Below are 19,650 nucleotides of genomic sequence, written 5' to 3'. Positions count from 1 at the left end.
TGGGCACCACCATCTTCGGTCTGTCTTCCACACGGTCAAGTGTTAGTAGCCGTGAGTCTCGACTGCATACTCCTCCTCACCCTGATGCTCCTTCATCCCATCATGCCGAGTGTCGTCAGACAGCAACTGATCCCACAGTTGGACACTCTGAAGAGCTGTTCACTGGTCCATTTCCATATTTGTGCCCCTCGCCTGCTCCGCTTGAAGTGGTGAAAGAGGAGATCCCATGTAGCGATAGCCAAATATTTGAACAGCCACGGCCACAGGAAGTCGACGCTGGCAATTTGTCACAAGAGGTGGATGATGACGAGACACAATTGCCACGAAGTGAGGAGGAGGACCGTGGTGCGGAAGTGGAAGAGGAGGAGGTGGTGGATGATCTAGTAACTAACCCAATGTGGCAGGAGGACACGCAGAGCGAGGCCAGCAGCACACAGGGGGAGGGAGGCAGAGTACCCCAACAGGCAGGAAGAAGCAGTGTGGTGGCCGCACACAGAAGGCGGGCAACAGTTCCCCGTAACACCAACACGAGGGACGTTGCCAGTACAAGCGGTAGGTCTTCCAGAGTCTGGAATTTTTTTAAAGACTCTGCTGATAACCCCAAAAAGGCCATTTGTACCACCTGCCAGGCCAGCATCAGCAGGGGTGACAAAACTACCAGCCTGACCACCACCAGCATGATCAGGCACATGGCAGCAAAGCACCCGACTTTGTGGGGTGAACCCCAGGGTCCACGACCAGTGTCAGCAGGTTTCACCACTGCTTCTTCCGCTGTTGTGCGTGTAAGAGAACCCCCTGTTGTGCGTGCAAGGCAATCCCCTGTCCATACTGCATGCAAAGATGCCCTCTCCTCTCAGTCTTCACTTGTTATGGCAGTTTTTCAAGAAACAGCATTAACTTCCACGTCCCACCGCAGCGTTCAATTGTCCATATCCCGGAGCTTTGAACGAAAGCGCAAATTCGCAGCCAACTCCCCCACAGGCCACAGTCTTAAATTCGCACATTTCACGACTGCTTGCATTGGAAATGCTGCCTTTTAGGCTGGTGGAGACGGAATCCTTCCGCAACCTTATGGCGGTGGCCGTCCCTCGGTACTCGGTCCCCAGCCGACACTATTTTGCCCGGTGTGCCATCCCCGCACTACAAAAGCACTTGTCCCAAAACAATCTGCCGTGCCCTCAACAACGCAGTTACTGGGAGAGTCCACCTGACAACGGACACGTGGACAAGTGCTTGTGGCCAGGGATGGTACAACTCCCTGACGACACACTGGGTAAACATAGTGGAAGCTGGGACCCAGTCGGACCTTGGGACGGAACACATCCTCCCCACACCGAGGATTGCGGGCCCTATGTCAGTAAGAATTGCCCCCACAGTGTACAGCTCCTGCGCATCATCCTCCTCCTCCTCCTCATGTTCAGCCTCCATCTCAGATATCACCACATTAGTTACAAGCTGGAAGCACTGCAGTACTGCCTCAGCCAAGCGGCAACAGGCTGTGCTGAAACTCATAAGATTAGGTGATAAACCTCACACTGCTTGTGAGTTGTGGACAGCTGTGAAAGAGCAGGCAGATCTGTGGCTGAGACCGCTGAACCTACATCCAGGCATGGTAGTGTGTGACAATGGCCGTAACCTGGTGGCGGCTCTGAGGTGAGGCGAGATCACACACGTACCATGCCTAGCTCATGTGCTTAACCTCGTGGTTCAGCGGTTTCTTAAATCATGCCCCGAGTTGCCAGATCTGCTTGTCAAAGTACGCCGCCTGTCAGCTCATTTTCGGAAGTCGGCTAGAGCTTCCGTCGCCCTTGCTGCGCTGCAGCAGCGTTTGCAGCTTCCCGCACACCGACTGGTGTGTGATGTCCCCACACGTTGGAACTCTACCCTCCACATGTTGCTAAGGATTTGTCAGCAGAAGAGAGCAGTTGTGGAGTACCAGCTGCAACAGGTCAGACTCCACACATAAGACCTCAGGAGTGGACCTGGATGTCTGACATATGTACCATCCTGACAAACTTTGAGGAGTCCACCAAGATGGTGAGTGGCGATGACGCCGTCATTAGCATCAGCATCCCACTTCTCAGTCTTTTGCAACGCTCTCTGCAGAGAATTAAAGAGGAGGCATTGCAGCCAGAGTATGATGAGATGGATCAAGAAGCCGTAGCGGGCGATTACACACAGCCCAGCCTCATCTCATCCCAACGTGCATAGGAGGACAATGGGGGAGAGGAGGAGGAAGAACAGGAGCTGGTATCATGTGCTGTAGATGGTAGTACCTGTACAACTGTCACTCTCTTATTCCTGAGGTGGAGAGGTCTACAAAAATGGGGCAGTACCAGAAGGCCCTTGCTGCAGAACTGTTAAAAAAATTCCCATCTGAACACGCTAGCAGCAGAGGTCACAGTTCGTTGACCAACCGAGGCGTACAGGCGAGAGAGACGCAACTCCAATCCAGCAGAGGCAGGGGAACACTGTCAACATTCTGGCACAGTTTTCTGAGACCTGCCCAGCTTACAGGCCCTGAGGCGCAGGGTACTCTCACAAGGAGTGGAACGTTTCAAAAGATGGTGAGGGAGTACCTTGCCGACCGTACCAGCGTCCTCCGTGATTCCTCTGTGCCTTATAATTATTGGGTATCCAAGCTGGACACTTGGAATGAACTCGCTCTGTACACCTTGGAGGTCCTGGCCTGCCCTGCCGCTAGCGTGTTATCAGTGCGTGTTTTTAGTGCCGCTGGGGGAATTATAACTGATAAGCGCACTCGCCCGTCAACTGACAATGCTGACAAGCTGACCCCTATCAAAATGAACAAGGGCTGGATTGGGCCAGACTTCTCATCACCAACAAATGACAGCAGAGTAACATAAAGTCAAATCCACTGTGTTGTTTCGGGAGGTGTATTCCCATGCACCGCTTCACACCCACACATGGGTATACGCTTCCTCATTTCGGCTGTATTTTGCTCTTCTCCTTATCCTCAGCCTCCACCACCACTATACCACCAGGGTGACCATGGTCCGTGTTGCCAGAATTGCAAGTTCCTCCGTCCTAATTTTTGGCAGCTTTTGCTTGGAAGGCATAAGCAAAGACTGTGGGAGACCCACTCCCCAATAATGGAAATAATGTTTTTCATATGCTGTACTGCATGGCTCTTGTAAGGGGCATTAAAATCGTCTTGTTAAGCTACTGTGACCTCCACGTCTCTTCCACGGGGCATTGATATTGTCTTTTTATTCCACTGTGACCTCCACGTCTCTTCCAAGGGGCATTAAAACCATCTTGTTAAACCACTCTGACCTCCACGTCTCTTCCAAGGGGCATTAAAACCGTCCAGTTAAACCACTCTGAACTCCACAGCTCTTCCAAGGGGCATTGAACTGTTGTTTTTAATTAACTCTAACCTCCACGACTCTTCCAACGGGCATTGCATTTCCTCCTAATTTTAGTCAGCTTTTGCTTTTCAATGCATAGGCGAACACTAAGGGAGACCCACTCCCCAATAATGGGTAGAAGGTTTTTAGTACGCTGTAATCCACGTCTGTTTCAAGGGGCATTGCAGTTCCTCATAATTTTTGGAAAGCCTTCCATTCACTGCTTAGGCCAACAGTGTACAGGAGACCCAGTTGCTATAAATGGAAAAAATGGTTTAGTTAAGGCCCTCTGACCTCCATGTCACTTCCAAGGGGTATTGGAGTGCCTCAAAATTTTTGGTAGTCATTGCACTCACTGTATGCCCTATAACTGTGTAGCCGAACCGCTCCTTTTGTTACAGAAACATATCCTACAAGACATGTGTGGTTGACTGGCCTGATATTGATGTGAATGGTCCCTGTTCCTCCTGCTCTTTCTCCTTTACCACCACCTCATCCATCATTCATCACCTGAAGCTTTGTTTTAACGGGAGTCATAGAACTGGGATAGTAGCAGGAAAACATCCAGCAATCCTCAGAGGAGGTAGGATATGCGCCAAAACGCTGACCACCTCAGGCCTAGCCGCTACTACATACATGCGCTTGCATTCTAAGGAACAGAAAGCTAAGGAGATGGATGGCCTCATGATCATGAATAATTTACTCGTTGTGTAGGAGGCCCACCACTGCTGCTGTCTACCTTCTGAACTTTGTGTTGAAGCCTGATTGACCCAGGACCCGCAATCCTCTATGTCTGGAGGACGTGTTGCATCCCAGTGTCCAACTGTGTCCCGGCTTCCACAATATTAACCCAGTGTGAAGGCGTCAGTGAGATGAACCATCCCTGGCCACATTCACTTGTCCACGTGTTTGTGGTTAGGCTGTCCTTCCCACTAAATGCACTGGGGAGGGCACAGGTAATGTTTTGGTATGTGCGCTTGTGTATAAGGCGCACCGGGACAAATAGGGGCGGCTGGGGACCGTTTATGGACACCCGGCCGCCCCCAGGCGGCTGGGGACCGTGTGTGGGCACCCGGCCGCGTGGCAGCTGGGGACTGAGTATGGACACCCGGCCGCCCCCTGGCGGCTGAGGACCAAGCGTGGACACCCGGCCGCAGGGCGGCTGGGGACTGAGTATGGATACCAGGCCGCCGACGCAGCCATGACGTGGTGGCCAGATTCCGCCTCCACATGCCTAAAAGGATCAATTTCAAGTGCAAGCAAGCTAGCAGTATGGTATTGCAGCCTGGGGGTGGGTGGGTGGCAGGCTGCATACTTGCGCTTGCATTGCAAGGAATGGGGGAGGTACAATTGAACACTGCCCTGGGACAAGGACTTGCACGGGGATAGTTGCAAGTCTGCATCTTCTGATGCGGCAAGGATCACTTCTGATGGGCACACTTTTAGGCAGTGACCTGGGTGTCAGAGATGCTTCCAGGGGTCTTCCCCATGCTGTTCCCATGTTTTTTCAGCACTGTATACATGTGTCACACAGCACTGATGGCTCTCTAACAACAGCGAGGGCCGACTGCTGGCCCTTTAAGAATAGTAAAGGCCGCCTGATGGCCCTATAACAATAGGCTTTGTGACTTTCAGAGTCCCTCCTTCATAAATGAAACACGATGTGTCTGATGTGTCACACACCACATTGCCAGATAAGGTTGTAAAATGTTAAAATGACATTTCCCAGTGAATGCATTTGTCACGGTTGAAAGCAATACAAAAGTGCAAAAACGCATAAAAAATGCTACTTGTGAACATAGCCCAAGGTGTGGAGGAGTATTTTTGTTTTCGGTTATTTATTTTACCTTATACGCAAGTCTTTATCCTGGAAAGGATGTTCCTTAACATATTTCACAGGAAAGCAGTTTCAGTTTCATTTTTGAACGTTTTATTGTGAGTCCGTAAAAGTGGCTTAATACCTCTGACCACGTTGTTGACAGCAGTGACCTGGGGGTCAAAAATGCTTCCAGGGGCGATCCCCATGCTGCCCCCATGTCATTTGAGCACTGTCACTATCGTCTTGGGCACTTTTTAGGCTTTCTACAGACTGCCGGGGCTGCCGCCGCAAAAATGCTCGGGTCTCCCATAGACTAACATTGGGCTCGTCGCTCGGGTCGAGCACCCGAGTATCAAGGTGAGCTCGGCCCGAGCTTCGAGCACCCGAGCATTTTAGTGCTCGCTCAACACTAATCCTCACCCATCCCTTGTAGACTGTGAGCCCACGCGGGCAGGGTCCTCGCACCACCTTTCCCAGTCGCCATCACGTTTTGTTAAAGATCATTGTAATTGTTTTTGTACCCTTTTTCACATGTAAAGTACCATAGAATAAATGGCACTATAATACTAAATAATTATAATAATAATAATATGTTGGTTTTTTTTTAATTTATGGTACAAGAAAAGAAGGTGATATTAATTTTTATCTTAAATTCCCTAGGACAGATGAAGCCTTTTACAATACTCAAAATGACAAACTACTCATACAGGAGCACTAACATGTAGACCTGGGGTGACAGGTCACTTTTAGGGCACCCTCAGGTGAAGAGCCCCTGCGGACCTGAGTCGGCTGATGTGATGTAGGTAAATATCTCTATAATGCCAAATACTTTTGATATTTTTAACGACTGATACCTTCAAAAGCAAATCTGTACAGCTCGTTATTCACATCGCTGACGGTCTCGCCGGACGGGCTCTGCCTGCGCAGGTCCTGGAGTCTGGCCATGAAGTCTGAGATCACCTCATTAATGCTTCCAGCGTAGCTCTTCGCTTCTTTAGGCTTCAGCATCTTCTGGTTTAGGACTGTCCTGAGAGCGCGCCACTTCTCTCCGTGCCTGGAGTGACAATAGATCGACATATCATTTCATACTTGGATATTAATCAAAGTATCGATTCTACTTGGAGAATTGCAAAACTAGCAATCGCATAAACTCCTCTAATACAATGAGTTCCTCTTAGTGTTGAGCATTCCGATACTGAAATATCGGGTATCGACCGATATTCGCTGTATCGGAGTTCCAATACTTAATTCCGATACTTTTACAATATCGAATACCGGAATCGGAAGTTCCCATAATGCCTGCGCTCTGCAGTGTCTCTGAAGGATGACAAGCTGGATGGCAGCGCTCAGCTGCGATCCAGCCTGTCATCAGAATGCCAGCCAAGCGTGGGAGAATTCTCCTGGTCAAGCGCTGACATTACATTATCTCCCTTACATTACAATTAAATGGAATAGCAGGAATTAATATTTTTTTAAGATGTTAATGCCACAGCCATGGTGGTTGTGGCATTACAGTGGTTGCCCAAATCGATGGGAACAGTGCTCACAGTGAAACATGAAAAGCCGGCAATTCATCAGCGGCATATACCGGTTCAATTTATAACAGAAAGAATAGAGCTTCACACATAGATTAGATAGATAGAAACATGTCAGTCACATATATAAGAAGTACAGTGATAGTGTTGGTTACTGTACTTGTCATTTAGTGTTAAAGGATTTATTTAAAAAAATAATAGTGTTTTCATGCACCGTCTCTTTAAGAAAGCCGGCCGGCAATTCAGCATCTGTACCCGACAATTTAGAATAGAAGGAATAGAGAATCATACATAGATTAGATAGATAGAAACATGTCAGTCACATATATAAGAAGTACAGTGACAGTGTTGGTTACTGTACTTGTCATTTAGTGTTAAAGGATTTATTTAAAAAAATAATAGTGTTTTCATGCACCGTCTCTTTAAAAAAGCCGGCCAGCAATTCAGCATCGGTACCTGACAATTTAGAATAGAAAGAATAGAGCTTCACACATAGATTAGATAGATAGAAACATGTCAGTCACATATATATGAAGTACAGTGACAGTGTTGATTACTGTACTTGTCATTTAGTGTTAAAATAAAGGATTTATTAAAACAAAAATTGGCGAGGGGTTCCCCGTAATATGTGACTGACATGTTTCTATCTATCTAATCTATGTGCGATGCTCTATTCTTTCTGTTCTAACTTGTCGGGTACCGGTGTATGCCGCTGCTGAATTGCCGGCTTTTCATGTTTCACTGTGAGCACTGTTCCCATCGATTTGGGCAACCACCTCCCCCAATACATTCTACATTATTGTTAGTTGTTTTCCTTCATGTAGAATTAACCTACAAGGAAAGAAAGGGTTTATTTTCATTCCGATATTTCTGTCCCATTGACTTGCATTGGTTTCCGGTATCGGAATCGGCGATATCCGATACTTTTTGGGTATCGGCCCGATCCAATCCGATCCGATATTTCCCGATATCGGAAGGTATCGCTCAACACTAGTCCCTCTACTATCTCATATTGTTCATGCTGTCCCTCCTATATCCCTGATCCCTTTCTTTTAAGTATCTAATATACTTTGTATCACATCTTCATCCTCTTCAGGATCTCTGCTGCTGTAGTACAATATTCTAGCTTATATCTGAGACCTAATACTTCTGGCAGCTGAGGTTGTATCCAGTCTATATAATTATTTGTGTGATAAACTCATAAGCAGCACAAATCTTTTCTTACAGTTTGTTACATTTTACCCGCACTGATACATTGTATCAGTCTGGAGTCCACAGAAGAATATCTAAACTGGATACAATTGTAGAAAACTCTCACCTGAGAGGCATATTCAGCTCAGTCTAGTCATATATTTAGCCCTTAGATCTAAACAGGAATCTCCATTCACTGACAAGAAGCAGAGGAACTAAATGTAAAGTGTATTGGAAAGTTGCAGACCTTTTATGCTTTTGTCACATTGTTTCCAAACCTCTCCTGAACTGAACTCACTCTGTGAAAGGTCCATAAGAAACGTTCCGAATTTCCCTGTGAAGCCTCCAGAGGTCGATCTCATTCCTCAGGGGGTATTTGCCCTCCTGTCGCACCATCATTTCCAATATGGCTGGATCTGCGATGCTGACCATCTTGTACTTGCCGATCTGTGACTTCCACCATGCTCCATAGCGCTTCTTGTATATTAGCTGATGTATATAGAGAGATTAAATATCAAAGGCTTTATATTTAGAAGGAATTCCGCTGAAGATGAAATCCAGACATTGCTATTAGGGCAGTGTTATGTGCGCACAGTATGTCACTGACATAGCAATACTGTATGGGCGGTATTATATAGGCACTATATGTCAGTATTATCTGTGCAGAATATGGCACCGTTTTCAAGCTAGTGGATGACAGGGCTATGTGGGCGCTATTTACCATCCTTATTTGTCTTCTACTCGTTTCATAGTTTGGCGCAGTCATTGTTGCATTATGTGTGTATTGTAAGCTACTGTTCTTTGAGTTTTGCCTGGCAGAATTATGTGAACACTGTAGGGCACTATTCATGGGGCAGTTTTATGTTGGTGCTCTATGCCACTGATTTCTGACCAATTTATGGCAGTACTGTGTGCACGCCATATTTTTACATCTTACTTTGCTATTGAAACAAATCATATATACGTGAAACTATTTTATTGCTTAGTGCTGGGTTTTCAGCAACTTTATGGCTATGTCCACACAATACGATCACACAGCATATTTTACAACAATTTTACAGCCATCTTAGAAAATCATGGGAAAAAAAAATCATAGTGTAAAAAAACTGCATTGTGTGAACATAGCAAAAGTATCATCTACTTATAAAGTGCTTTCCACATAGTTTAAATGCATTTTCTTTTGCTGTGTTTTATCTGCTTTGTTTTTTTGTGCACAGAAAATATGCAGCATTTAACATTTGATTTCACAAAAACTCCTGCCGCTGAGCATTCGAAGACGCTATTGAACACTGTGCTTTTTGGCAAGTTTCTGATAGGCTTTTATGTGGAGCCATAAGAAACACATGTAAAAAGAGCAATTGCTTTTTTAAGTGAAGAATCCCAATATGCCTGCATTAAAAATACATAAAAAAAATGCTGTGTCAAATCTACAAAAGGGAGAAAACACACACAAAAAATCTGGAGCAAAATCGCAGTACGCGGTTGCATATTTTGGTTTGGACATCTGCAGAAAAATGCAGCAGTGAAAACACAATGTTTCTGCATTTGGCAACATGGCCTTATGATCTCCTCTATGCTTTACACTGCAGCTGTGATTGTTCAGATTAGTTGGATGTAAGCATAAATTTAGCAGGGAAACAATACATAAAGAGCAGATTATAATCTACAGTAACTGAACCAATAATGAGTAAAGGAAGAGTATCGGGAGCTGACGCACAGCACATAGACTGAGCTTTGGAGTCTCATTAGTGATATCTATGTAAATCTATGGACAACAAATAATGTGTTAAAAATAGTGATGAGCGAGCATACTCGCAAGTACTCGGTACTCGCCCGAGCATCTCAGTACTCGAGATGCTCGGAGCTCGCCGCGTACTTATGAGATGCTCGGGCGGGAGCTCGGGTCCCCTCCCTGCATGTTTGGCGCTCTTTAGAGAGCCAATGAACATACAGGGATTGCCTGCCATGCACTGTAATGCCGTAGCCATGTTGGTTGTGGCATTACAGTGATTGGCTGGCCGCACAGCGTCATCGGGTCTATATCAGACCTGGCGCCGCCATGCTCGTCACAGTCACTCCCGATCAGACAGTGTAGGGAGAGCTGCTGCTGAGCTATGGAGAGATTTGCTTGTGTATTAGGTAGTGTAGGGAGAAAAACCGTACATTACACATATCCATCTTAACAAACAGTCCTTCTGAGGACTAATCCATCTGCAGGGATATCAGGCAGGCAGTGTATATAGGCAGGCAGGGTATATAGCAGACTGCAATGCACATAGCACAAGAGGCTCCATTTCAGTTCTGTCTGCTGCTGCTTTTACAGATAATTGTAGAAATAGCCTCAGCTCTCAGGGGCCAGGAATTATTTTTTTTTATCTTAATCCTGATTATTTGCTTAAAAAGCAATCCAGAGAACACAGTTTTTCTGTGCCATTTGCTTGTTGGCACTGCAGAATACAGCCAGGTCCTTTCCATATTACAGAGCTAGAAATCCAGCTATTTAACCACTTCGCGCCAGAGCCTGTTTTTGCCTTCGTGACCGGGCCAATTTTTTCAATTCTGACCACTGTCACTTTATGAAGTAATTACTCTGGAACTCTTCAATGGATCCCCCTGATTCTGAGACTGTTTTTTCGTGACATATTGTACTTCATGATAGTGGTAAAGTTTCTTCGATATCGCTTGCGCTTATTTGTGAAAAAATCGGAAATTTGGCGAAAATTTTGAAAATTTTGCAATTTTCTAACTTTGAATTTTCATGCCCTTAAATCAGAGAGATATGTCACACAAAAGAGTTAATAAATAACATTTCCCACATGTCTACTTTACATCAGCACAATTTTGGAACCAAAATTTTTTGTTTGTTAGGGAGCTATAAGGGTTAAAAGTTGACCAGCGATTTCTCATTTTTCCAACAAAATTTACAAAACATTTTTTTAGCGACCACATCATATTTGAAGTCACTTTGAGGGGTCTTTATGACAGAAAATACCCAAAAGTGACACCATTCTAAAAACTGCACCCCTCAAGGTGCTCAAAACCACATTCAAGAACTTTATTAACCCTTCAGGTGCTTCACAGGAATTTTTGGAATGTGGAAGAAAAAAATTAACATTTAACTTTTTTCACAAAAATGTTACTTTAGACCCAATTTTTTTTATTTTCGCAGGGGTAACAGGAAAAAATGGACCCCAACATTTTTTGTGCAATTTCTCTTGAGCGCGCTGATACCCCATATGTGAGGGAAAACCACTGTTTTGGCGCACGGCAGGGTTCGGAAGGGAAGGAGCGCCATTAGACTTTTTGAATGTAAAATTTGTTTGAATAATTAGCAGATGCCATGTTGCGTTTGGAGAGCTCCTGATGTGCCTAAACAGTGGAAACCCCCCACAAGTGACACCATTTTGAAAACTAGACCCCTTAGGGAACTTATCTAGATGTGTGGTGAGCACCTTGAACCCCAAGGTGCTTCACAGAAGTTTATAATATTGAGCTGTAAAAAAAAAAATTTCACATTTTTCACACAAAAATGTTTTTCATCCCCTAATTTTGCATTATCATAAGGGTAATAGGAAAAATTGCACCATGAAATTTGTTGTGCAATTTCTCCTGACCACTATTTGGGCACACGGCAGGGTTTGGAAGGAAAGGAGCGCCATTTGACTTTTTGAATGTAAAATTTGCTTGAATAATTAGCGGACGCCATGTTGCATTTGGGGAGTCCCTGATGTGCCTAAACAGTGGAAACCCCCCACAAGTGACACTATTTTGTAAACTAGACCCCTTAGGGAACTTATCTAGATGTGTGGTGAGCACATTGGGAGACATAATAAACAAATCAGTAGCAGGTGAAGAATTGGTTTTATTTATTTTTTACGCCGTTCCTCGTGCGGTATAACTGATTAGATTACTTTATTCTTCAGGTCGGTGCGATTACAGAGATACCAGATTTATATCGGGTTTTTATGATTGACAGCTGTCACACACTAAAAGACGCTTTTTTTTGCAAAATCTAGTTTTTGCATCGCCATATTTTGAGAGCTATAATTTTTCCATATTTCGGCCGACAGAGTAATGTGATGGCTTGTTTTTTGCGGGACGAGTTGACATTTTTATTCGTACCAATTTTGGGTACATGACATTTTTTGATCGCTTTCTATTCCATTTTTTGGGAGGTAAAATTAACAAAAACCAATAATTCAGGAATTGTTTTTTGAGGTTTTGTTTTTATGCCATTCTGCATGTGGTAAAAGTGATAAGGCAGCATTATTCTTCGGGTCAGTACGTTTACAGCGATACTACACTTACTGCATATTTTTTTATGTTTTGGCGCTTTTACACAAGAAAAAATATTTTTTTTGCATCGCTTTTTTCGGAGCGCTATAACTTTTATTTTTTGGCTGATGGAGCTGTATGGCGGCGGCTTTTTTTTTGCAGAACAAGATGCCGTTTTCAGCGGTACCATTTTTATTTCCATTTTGCTTTTTGATCGCATTTTTTTCCACTTTTTGTTTGGCGATATGAGGAAAAAGCATAGTTTTTTTCTCCATTTTTTATTTATTTTTATTACGGTGTGCACAGAAGGAGTTAATTAGTGTGACAGTTTTATAGCTCGGGTTGTTTCGGACGCGGCGATACCAAATATGTGTACTTTTTTTGTTTTTGCATAAATATACGGATTTATCGGTTTAATATTTTATTTATTTATTTTTATTTATTTTGTGATTTTTTTTAACAGTTTGAAAACATTTTTTTGACTTTTTTTTTACATTTTTACTTAGTCCCTGTATGGGACATTAATTTTTATTTTTCTGATCACTGATCTCATCCAATGTAATAGACATATATTACATTGTATGAGACCACTGCTGACAGTTTCACACTGTGTCCCCTGCTGGACTCAGTTTGCAGGCTGAGCCTAGCAGGACACCATATATGGCAGATCTGGAGGCGGTCATGTGACCTCCAGCTGCCATAACAATGCCAGTGTTAGAACCCTCCTGTTAGTTTTTTTCTATTTTGTTGGTCACATGACTTTCTGCCTATATAATCCAGCTCCGCCCTTTTGGCCTTGCTGGACTTCAGTGTTACATTTACTCTTAAGCTAGCCATGTGCCTTGTACCTTACTCTGTAGTTTGCTTGGTCTTTTGACCACTAGTACTTTTTGTTTGTCTTTGCTCTGCTACAATTTCTGCTAGGAGGTGTCCAACTATATCCCAGTCCTTAGTTCTTGTAGGGACCCCTCCCTTATATCTATAGGTCTGTGTTCAGACTAGCTGAGGACTTAGGCGGGTCTGTTCACAAGGAACAGGTCCCCCGCTGCATCGTAGGGAATCAGCTTAGTTCTATTGTAGGGACAGTTTTCCTATCTTTCCTTAGTGCTTGTAGCAGTTCATAACAGTAAGTCCAGCCCAAAGAAAAAAATAAAACACTCTTAGGAAAGAAATCCAGATATCAGCATGGTGTCGGTTCAGGCGTTGGCTCAACGCCTGCAGGGACTGTCTTTGGAGGTGGCCGAGCTCCAGCAACACGTGAGTAGCTGTCCTGGAGCGCATTTTGTCGAACTGAAGGTAGGACTGCCAGATTTTTTTTATGGTAAACAGCAAGATTTTTTTTCCTTTAACCCCTTTAAAGCCCATGACGTACTAATACGCGTCAGTGCCCTGGGCTTTAAGAGCCTGACCCGTATTAGTACGTCATAGCGATCGCGTGAGCACACAGGCTGTGCGGGCGCGATCGCCGCCGGGTGTCAGCTGATTGTCACAGCTGACGCCCGGTACTATGTGCAGGGAGCGGTCCCTCACCGCACCCAGCACATTAACTCCCGCAATGCTGCGTTTGAAGTCGATCGCAGCATTGCGGAGGCAAGGCGAGGTGATCGCAATACTCACCTCCACTTCCGGCCTCCAGCGCTGTGTGCCGCGGCTTCCCGGGTGTTGCCATGACGACCCGATGTCATCATGACAACATCCGGGTTACCAGACAGCAGGAAGATTGTTTGGACATGCGCAGTGCATCTCCAAACTATCTTCTCCCTGTCCAGCGCTGACTGCCTGCATGGGACAGGGATGGTGCTCCATACCTATGCTGTGCAGGCGATCAGAATAAAAAAAGTGAAAGTCCCATAGTGGGACAAAGTAAAAAAGTAAAAAAACTCCCAAAAAGTGAAAAAAAAAAAAAAAAATTGTAAAAATATTTAAAAAAAAATAAAAAAAATAATCCACTAAAAATAAAAATATAATGTACCCATCAATAAATATTATTATGAAAAAAAAACCAAACAAACAATAAAAGTACACATATTTGGTATCGCCGCGTCCGTAAAGACCTGGCCTATAAAACTGTTCCACTAGTTAACCCCTTCAGTGAATACGGTAAAAAAAATAAATAAAAAACAATGCTTTATCATCATACCGCCAAACAAAAAATGGAATAACACGCGATCAAAAAGACGAATGTAAATAAAAATGGTATGGCTGAAAGCGTCATCTCGTTCCGCAAAAAACAAGCTGCCATACAGTTCCATCATCCGAAAAATCAAAAAGTTACAGCTCTCAGAATAAAGCGATTCAAAAGAATAATTTTTTCTATAAAACAGCTTTTATTGTGTAAAAGCGCCAAAACATAAAAAACTATATAAATGTGGTACCGCTGTAAACGTACTGACCCGAAGAATAAAGCTACCTTATCAATTTTACCACACCCGGAGCAGAATAAAAAAATGTAAAAAAAACACAATTCCTGAATTGTTGGTTTTTGTTTATTCTCCCAAAAATAGGAATAGAAAGCGATCAAAAAATGTCACGTGCCTGAAAATGGCACCAATAACAACGTCAACTCATCCCGCAAAAAACAAGCTGTCACATGACTCTGTCGGCCAAAATATGGCGATGCAAAAACTAGATTTTACAAAATATGTGTCTTTTAGTGTGTGACAGCTGTCAATCATAAAAACCCGATATGATTCTGGTATCGCTGTAATCGCACCGACCCGAAGAATAAAGTAATCTCATCACTTATACCGCACAAGGAACGGCGTAAAAAATAAACGCTAGGGCTGGGGTTGTTTTTTTTTTTTTTCAAAAGTAAAAAAATAAAAAAAATGATGACGATATGGCGACTAGTGTTGAGCGCAAGTGCTCGCTACTTGAGTTTGCATCGGGTGCTCGGGTATGCACTGAGTATCGCGGGTGCTCGAGTCTCCGCCCCATATTCTTCGCGGCCAAAAAAACCTCGCGGGGATTGCCTGCCATGCACGAGCGATCCCCGCATGTTTTTTTGGGGGTGTCTAATAACCGTGAAACATGCGGGTGGGGACTCGAGCATTTCACTTGAGCACCCGTGATACATGGTGCATACCTGAGTACCCGATGCAAACTCAAGCAGCGAGCACTTGCGCTCAAGACTAATGACAACTTATTCAATATGATGACCTAATGTTATCAAATTCTGTGTCGTACCTCTGGGTTCAAAATGTTCACTATACCCCTTAATAAAATCCTTGAGGGGTATAGTTTCCAAAATGGGGTCACTTGTGGGGGAGCTCCACTGTTTAGGCATATCAGGGGCTCTCCAAACGCGACATGGTGTCCGCTAACAAATTGAATGGAAAATCGGCTCAAATTGTTAGCGGACACCATGTTGCGTTTGGAGAGCCCCTGTGTGCCTAAACATTGGAGCTCCCCCACAAGTGACCCCATTTTGGAAACTAGACCACCTAAGGCACCTATCTAGATGCATAGTGAGCACTTGGAACCCCCAAGTGCTTCACAAATTGATTCGTAAAAATGAAAAAGTGTTTTTTTTTTCCACTTTTAAATTTTTACGAATCAATTTGTGAAGCACCTGGGGGATCCAAGTTCTCACTATGCATCTAGATAGGTGCCTTGGGGGGTCTAGTTTCCAAAATGGGGTCACTTGTGGGGGGTTTCCACTGTTTAGGCACATCAGGGGCTCTCCAAACGCAACATGGTGTCCGCTAACAATTTGAGCCGATTTTCCATTCAATTTGTTAGCGGACACCATGTCGCGTTTGGAGAGCCCCTGATGTGCATAAACAGTGGAGCTCCCCCACAAGTGACCCCATTTTGGAAACTAGACCCCCCAAGGCACCAATCTAGATGCATAGTGAGCACTTGGAACCCTCAGGTGCTTCACAAATTGATTCGTAAAAATGAAAAAGTGGGAAAAAAAATACTTTTTCATTTTTACGAATCAATTTGTGAAGCACCTAGGGGTTCCAAGTTCTCACTATGCATCTAGATAGGTGCCTTGGGGGGTCTAGTTTCCAAAATGTGGTCACTTGTAGGGGGTTTCCACTGTTTAGGCACATCAGGGGCTCTCCAAACGCAACATGGCGTCCGCTAATTATTCAAGCAAATTTTACAATCAAAAAGTCAAATGGCGCTCCTTCCCTTCCGAGCCCTGCCGTGCGCCCAAACAGTGTTTTTTCCCCACATATGGGGTATCTGCGTGCCCAGGGGAAATTGCACAACAAATTTTGGGGTCCATTTTTTCCTGTTACCCCTCCGAAAATAAAAAAAATTGGGTCTAAAGTAACATTTTTGTGAAAAAAGTTAAATGTTCATTTTTTTCTTCCACATTCCAAAAATTCCTGTGAAGCACCTGAAGGGTTAATAAAGTTCTTGAATGTGGTTTTGAGCACCTTGAGGGGTGCAGTTTTTAGAATGGTGTCACTTTTGGGTATTTTCTGTCATAAAGACCTCTCAAAGTGACTTCAAATGTGATGTGGTCCCTAAAAAAATGTTTTTGTAAATTTTGTTGGAAAAATGAGAAATCGCTGGTCAACTTTTAACCCTTACAGCTCCCTAACAAAAAAAAAAATTTGGTTCCAAAATTGTGCTGATGTAAAGTAGACATGTGGGAAATGTTATTTATTAACTCTTTTGTGTGACATAGCTCTCTGATTTAAGGGCATAAAAATTCAAATTTTGAAAATTGCAAAATTTTCAAAATTTTCGCCAAATTTCCATCTTTTTCACAAATAAACGCAAGTGATATCGAAGAAATTTTACCACAATCATGAAGTACAATATGTCACGAAAAAACAATCTCAGAATCAGGGGGATCCGTTGAAGCGTTCCAGAGTAATTACCTCATAAAGTGACAGTGGTCAGAATTGTAAAAATTGGCCTGGTCATTAACGTGCAAACCACCCTCGGGGGTAAAGGGGTTAAAAACGCTTGTTTATTATATTTTCGTTTCATTCCCCGAGGATCTGGGTCTTAATCACAGCGCATTGGGTTTATAATGTCACTTTTGCGCAAAGAACCACAGGGATGGGCCTTTTCTCTACAACCTAATGATCCGTGTTTTAGATCAGTGGAAGATTTTTTTTCTGCAATGGGGTTGTTGTATGATGATCCTGATCGAGTCTCGTCTGCTGAAACTGAATTAAGACGTTTGAAGCAGGGATCAGGTGATGTGGAAAATTATAGTACATACTTCAGAAGATGGTCGGCTGAAGTGGAATGGAATGACTCGGCATTAAAATGTCTGTTTCTTGCTGGTCTAGGTGAAAGGGTTAAGGATCTGCTGATTGCCTTCCCAAAACCTGGAACCTTGCAGGAGGCAATGCAATTAGCTATACGTGTGGACAGGAGACTGCGTGCTAGGATTAATGAAGAGAAATCTACTGCTATGGCAGCTCCTAGTTTTCAGAGGGTCTGCTCGGAATGTGGAGAACCGATGGAGATTGGGGCGATGTCACCCAACTCTCAGGAAAAAGACCGCAGGTTTGCTAAGGGATTATGTTTTTATTGCGGGAAATCTGACCACTTTTTATTAAGAACTGTGAGCTTCGTTTGAACAAAGAAAAAAAAAAAGAGGTCAGTTACGCCCGTATAGCTTGTTTAAACTCAAATAGAGTATTTCTTTCTGGAAGCACCTCATTCCAGGAGGAGTTGATTGAATTTGGGGTATTTGTGGATTGTGGTTCTACACTCAATGTGATTGATGAGGGATTTTTGGAAAAATTTAAATTAGAATCCAAACTTTTGTCATCTCCTATTTCTGTGGTTGCTGTTGATGGCTCTCCCTTGAAATGTATTACTCACAAGATTTTTGAATTTCCCCTCACCATTAATGGTATTCACCAAGAGAATTTGGATTTGGCGGTATTAAATAATTTGCCTTCTCCAGTGGTTTTGGGGTTACCTTGGTTAAAATTGCACAATCCTGTACTGGACTGGTCTACCAATGAAATTAAGTCTTGGAGTCCTAAGTGTTATGATAAATGTTGTAACGGTCGCATTGCTGCTGTGGAAAGAGGGGAATTACCTGTCGCAAGTGTTGCCTCCTCATAGGGACTATGATTGTACTATTGAGTTTGTCCCTGGAGCTACTCTTCCCAAGAGTCGCTTATTTAATCTGACTATCCCTGAGAGAAAGGCCTTAGAGGAATACATTCAGACGAGCTTGGCCGCCGGTCACATTAGACCTTCTAAGTCTCCTGTGGCTGTTGGATATTTTTTGGAAAAAATAAGGACGGCGGTTTACGTCCATGTCTGGACTTTCGCGAAATTAATAAAATTACAGTACGCAATTCCTACCCATTGCTGTTAATTCCTGACTTGTTCAACCAGTTAGTGGGGGCCAAGTGGTTCTCTAAAATTGATCTCCGGGGGGGCATACAATTTGTTACGTATGAAGGAGGGTAATGAATGGAAAACTGTTTTTAACACTCCGGTGGGTCATTTTGAGAATCTGGTGATGCCTTTTGGTCTTACCAACGCACCAGCGTTTTTTCAGAACCTTATTAATGACATCCTGAGACCTTTGATTGGTAAGAATGTGGTTGTGTATTTGGATGACATTCTGATTTATTCACCAGATCTGGAGTCCCATTGGCCGAGTGTACGTGAAGTGTTGCAGTTATTGAGTGATAATTCACTTTTTGCTAAGCTGGAGAAATGTGAGTTTGCTGTGCAGAGAATTAGTTTTTTGGGCTACATTATCTCCAGCGAGGGCTTTGAGATGGACCCGGTGAAGGTTCAGGCGGTGCAGGAATGGCCTAGGCCTATTGGTTTGAAATCGATACAGAGATTTTTGGGTTTCGCCAATTATTACAGAAAATTCATTAAGAATTTTTCTATAATTGTTAAGCCGCTGACCGATCTCACCAGGAAAAGTGCGAATACGGTCCAGTGGACTACTGAGGCCATTGAAGCTTTTGTGTATCTCAAGGAGAGGTTCAGTTCTGCCCCCATCCTTATGCAGCCTCATGAGACCAAGCCTTTTTTGGTCGAGGTCGATGCTTCTTCGGTGGGGGTCGGTGCTGTTTTGTCTCAGGAAAACAAGGATGGAGTACATCCCTGTGCTTTTTTTTTTCAAAAAATTTTTCTGAGACCGAACTTAATTACGATGTCGGTAATCGGGAATTGCTGGCTATTAAACTCGCATTTGAACATTGGCGTCATCTCTTGGAAGGTGCTAAATTTCCCATTCAGGTTTTCACTGATCATAAGAATTTGATCTATCTGGATGCTGCCAAACGCTTGAATGCCCGTCAGGCTAGGTGGGCACTTTTTTTTTTCGCGGTTTAATTTTTCTGTTACTTACATCCCGGGTACCAAGAATGTTAAAGCTGATGCTTTATCTCGCAGCTTTTCTCCCATGGTTGGTACCGAGGAGGAGGAGAGCATTTTACAGGATGGTGTTGTGATAGCAGCATTGGACTCCATTTTGAAAGATGGGATTCTGAAAGCCCAGGAG

At 43.7% G+C, this 19,650-nt stretch overlaps 1 protein-coding gene across 1 annotated transcript in view; it reads right to left on the bottom strand.

The window, feature by feature from the left end:
• The window catches only part of LOC141161895 (sterol 26-hydroxylase, mitochondrial-like), a 66,870-nt gene that overhangs the window by 30,748 nt on the left and 16,472 nt on the right, over positions 1-19,650 (bottom strand). Inside the window, exons 2-3 of the mRNA XM_073647389.1 lie at positions 8,215-8,405; positions 6,045-6,244 (exon numbers count right to left, since the gene is read on the bottom strand). Coding sequence (XP_073503490.1) covers positions 6,045-6,244; positions 8,215-8,405 — 391 coding nt within the window. The remainder of the gene's footprint in view (positions 1-6,044; positions 6,245-8,214; positions 8,406-19,650) is intronic.

Source organism: Phyllobates terribilis, unplaced genomic scaffold, assembly GCF_046119375.1.
Source record: "Phyllobates terribilis strain yellow unplaced genomic scaffold, ASM4611937v1 Scaffold_9__5_contigs__length_417890890, whole genome shotgun sequence".
Taxonomy (NCBI): Eukaryota; Metazoa; Chordata; class Amphibia; order Anura; family Dendrobatidae; genus Phyllobates; species Phyllobates terribilis.
This window is presented reverse-complemented; position numbering and strand designations above follow the sequence as displayed.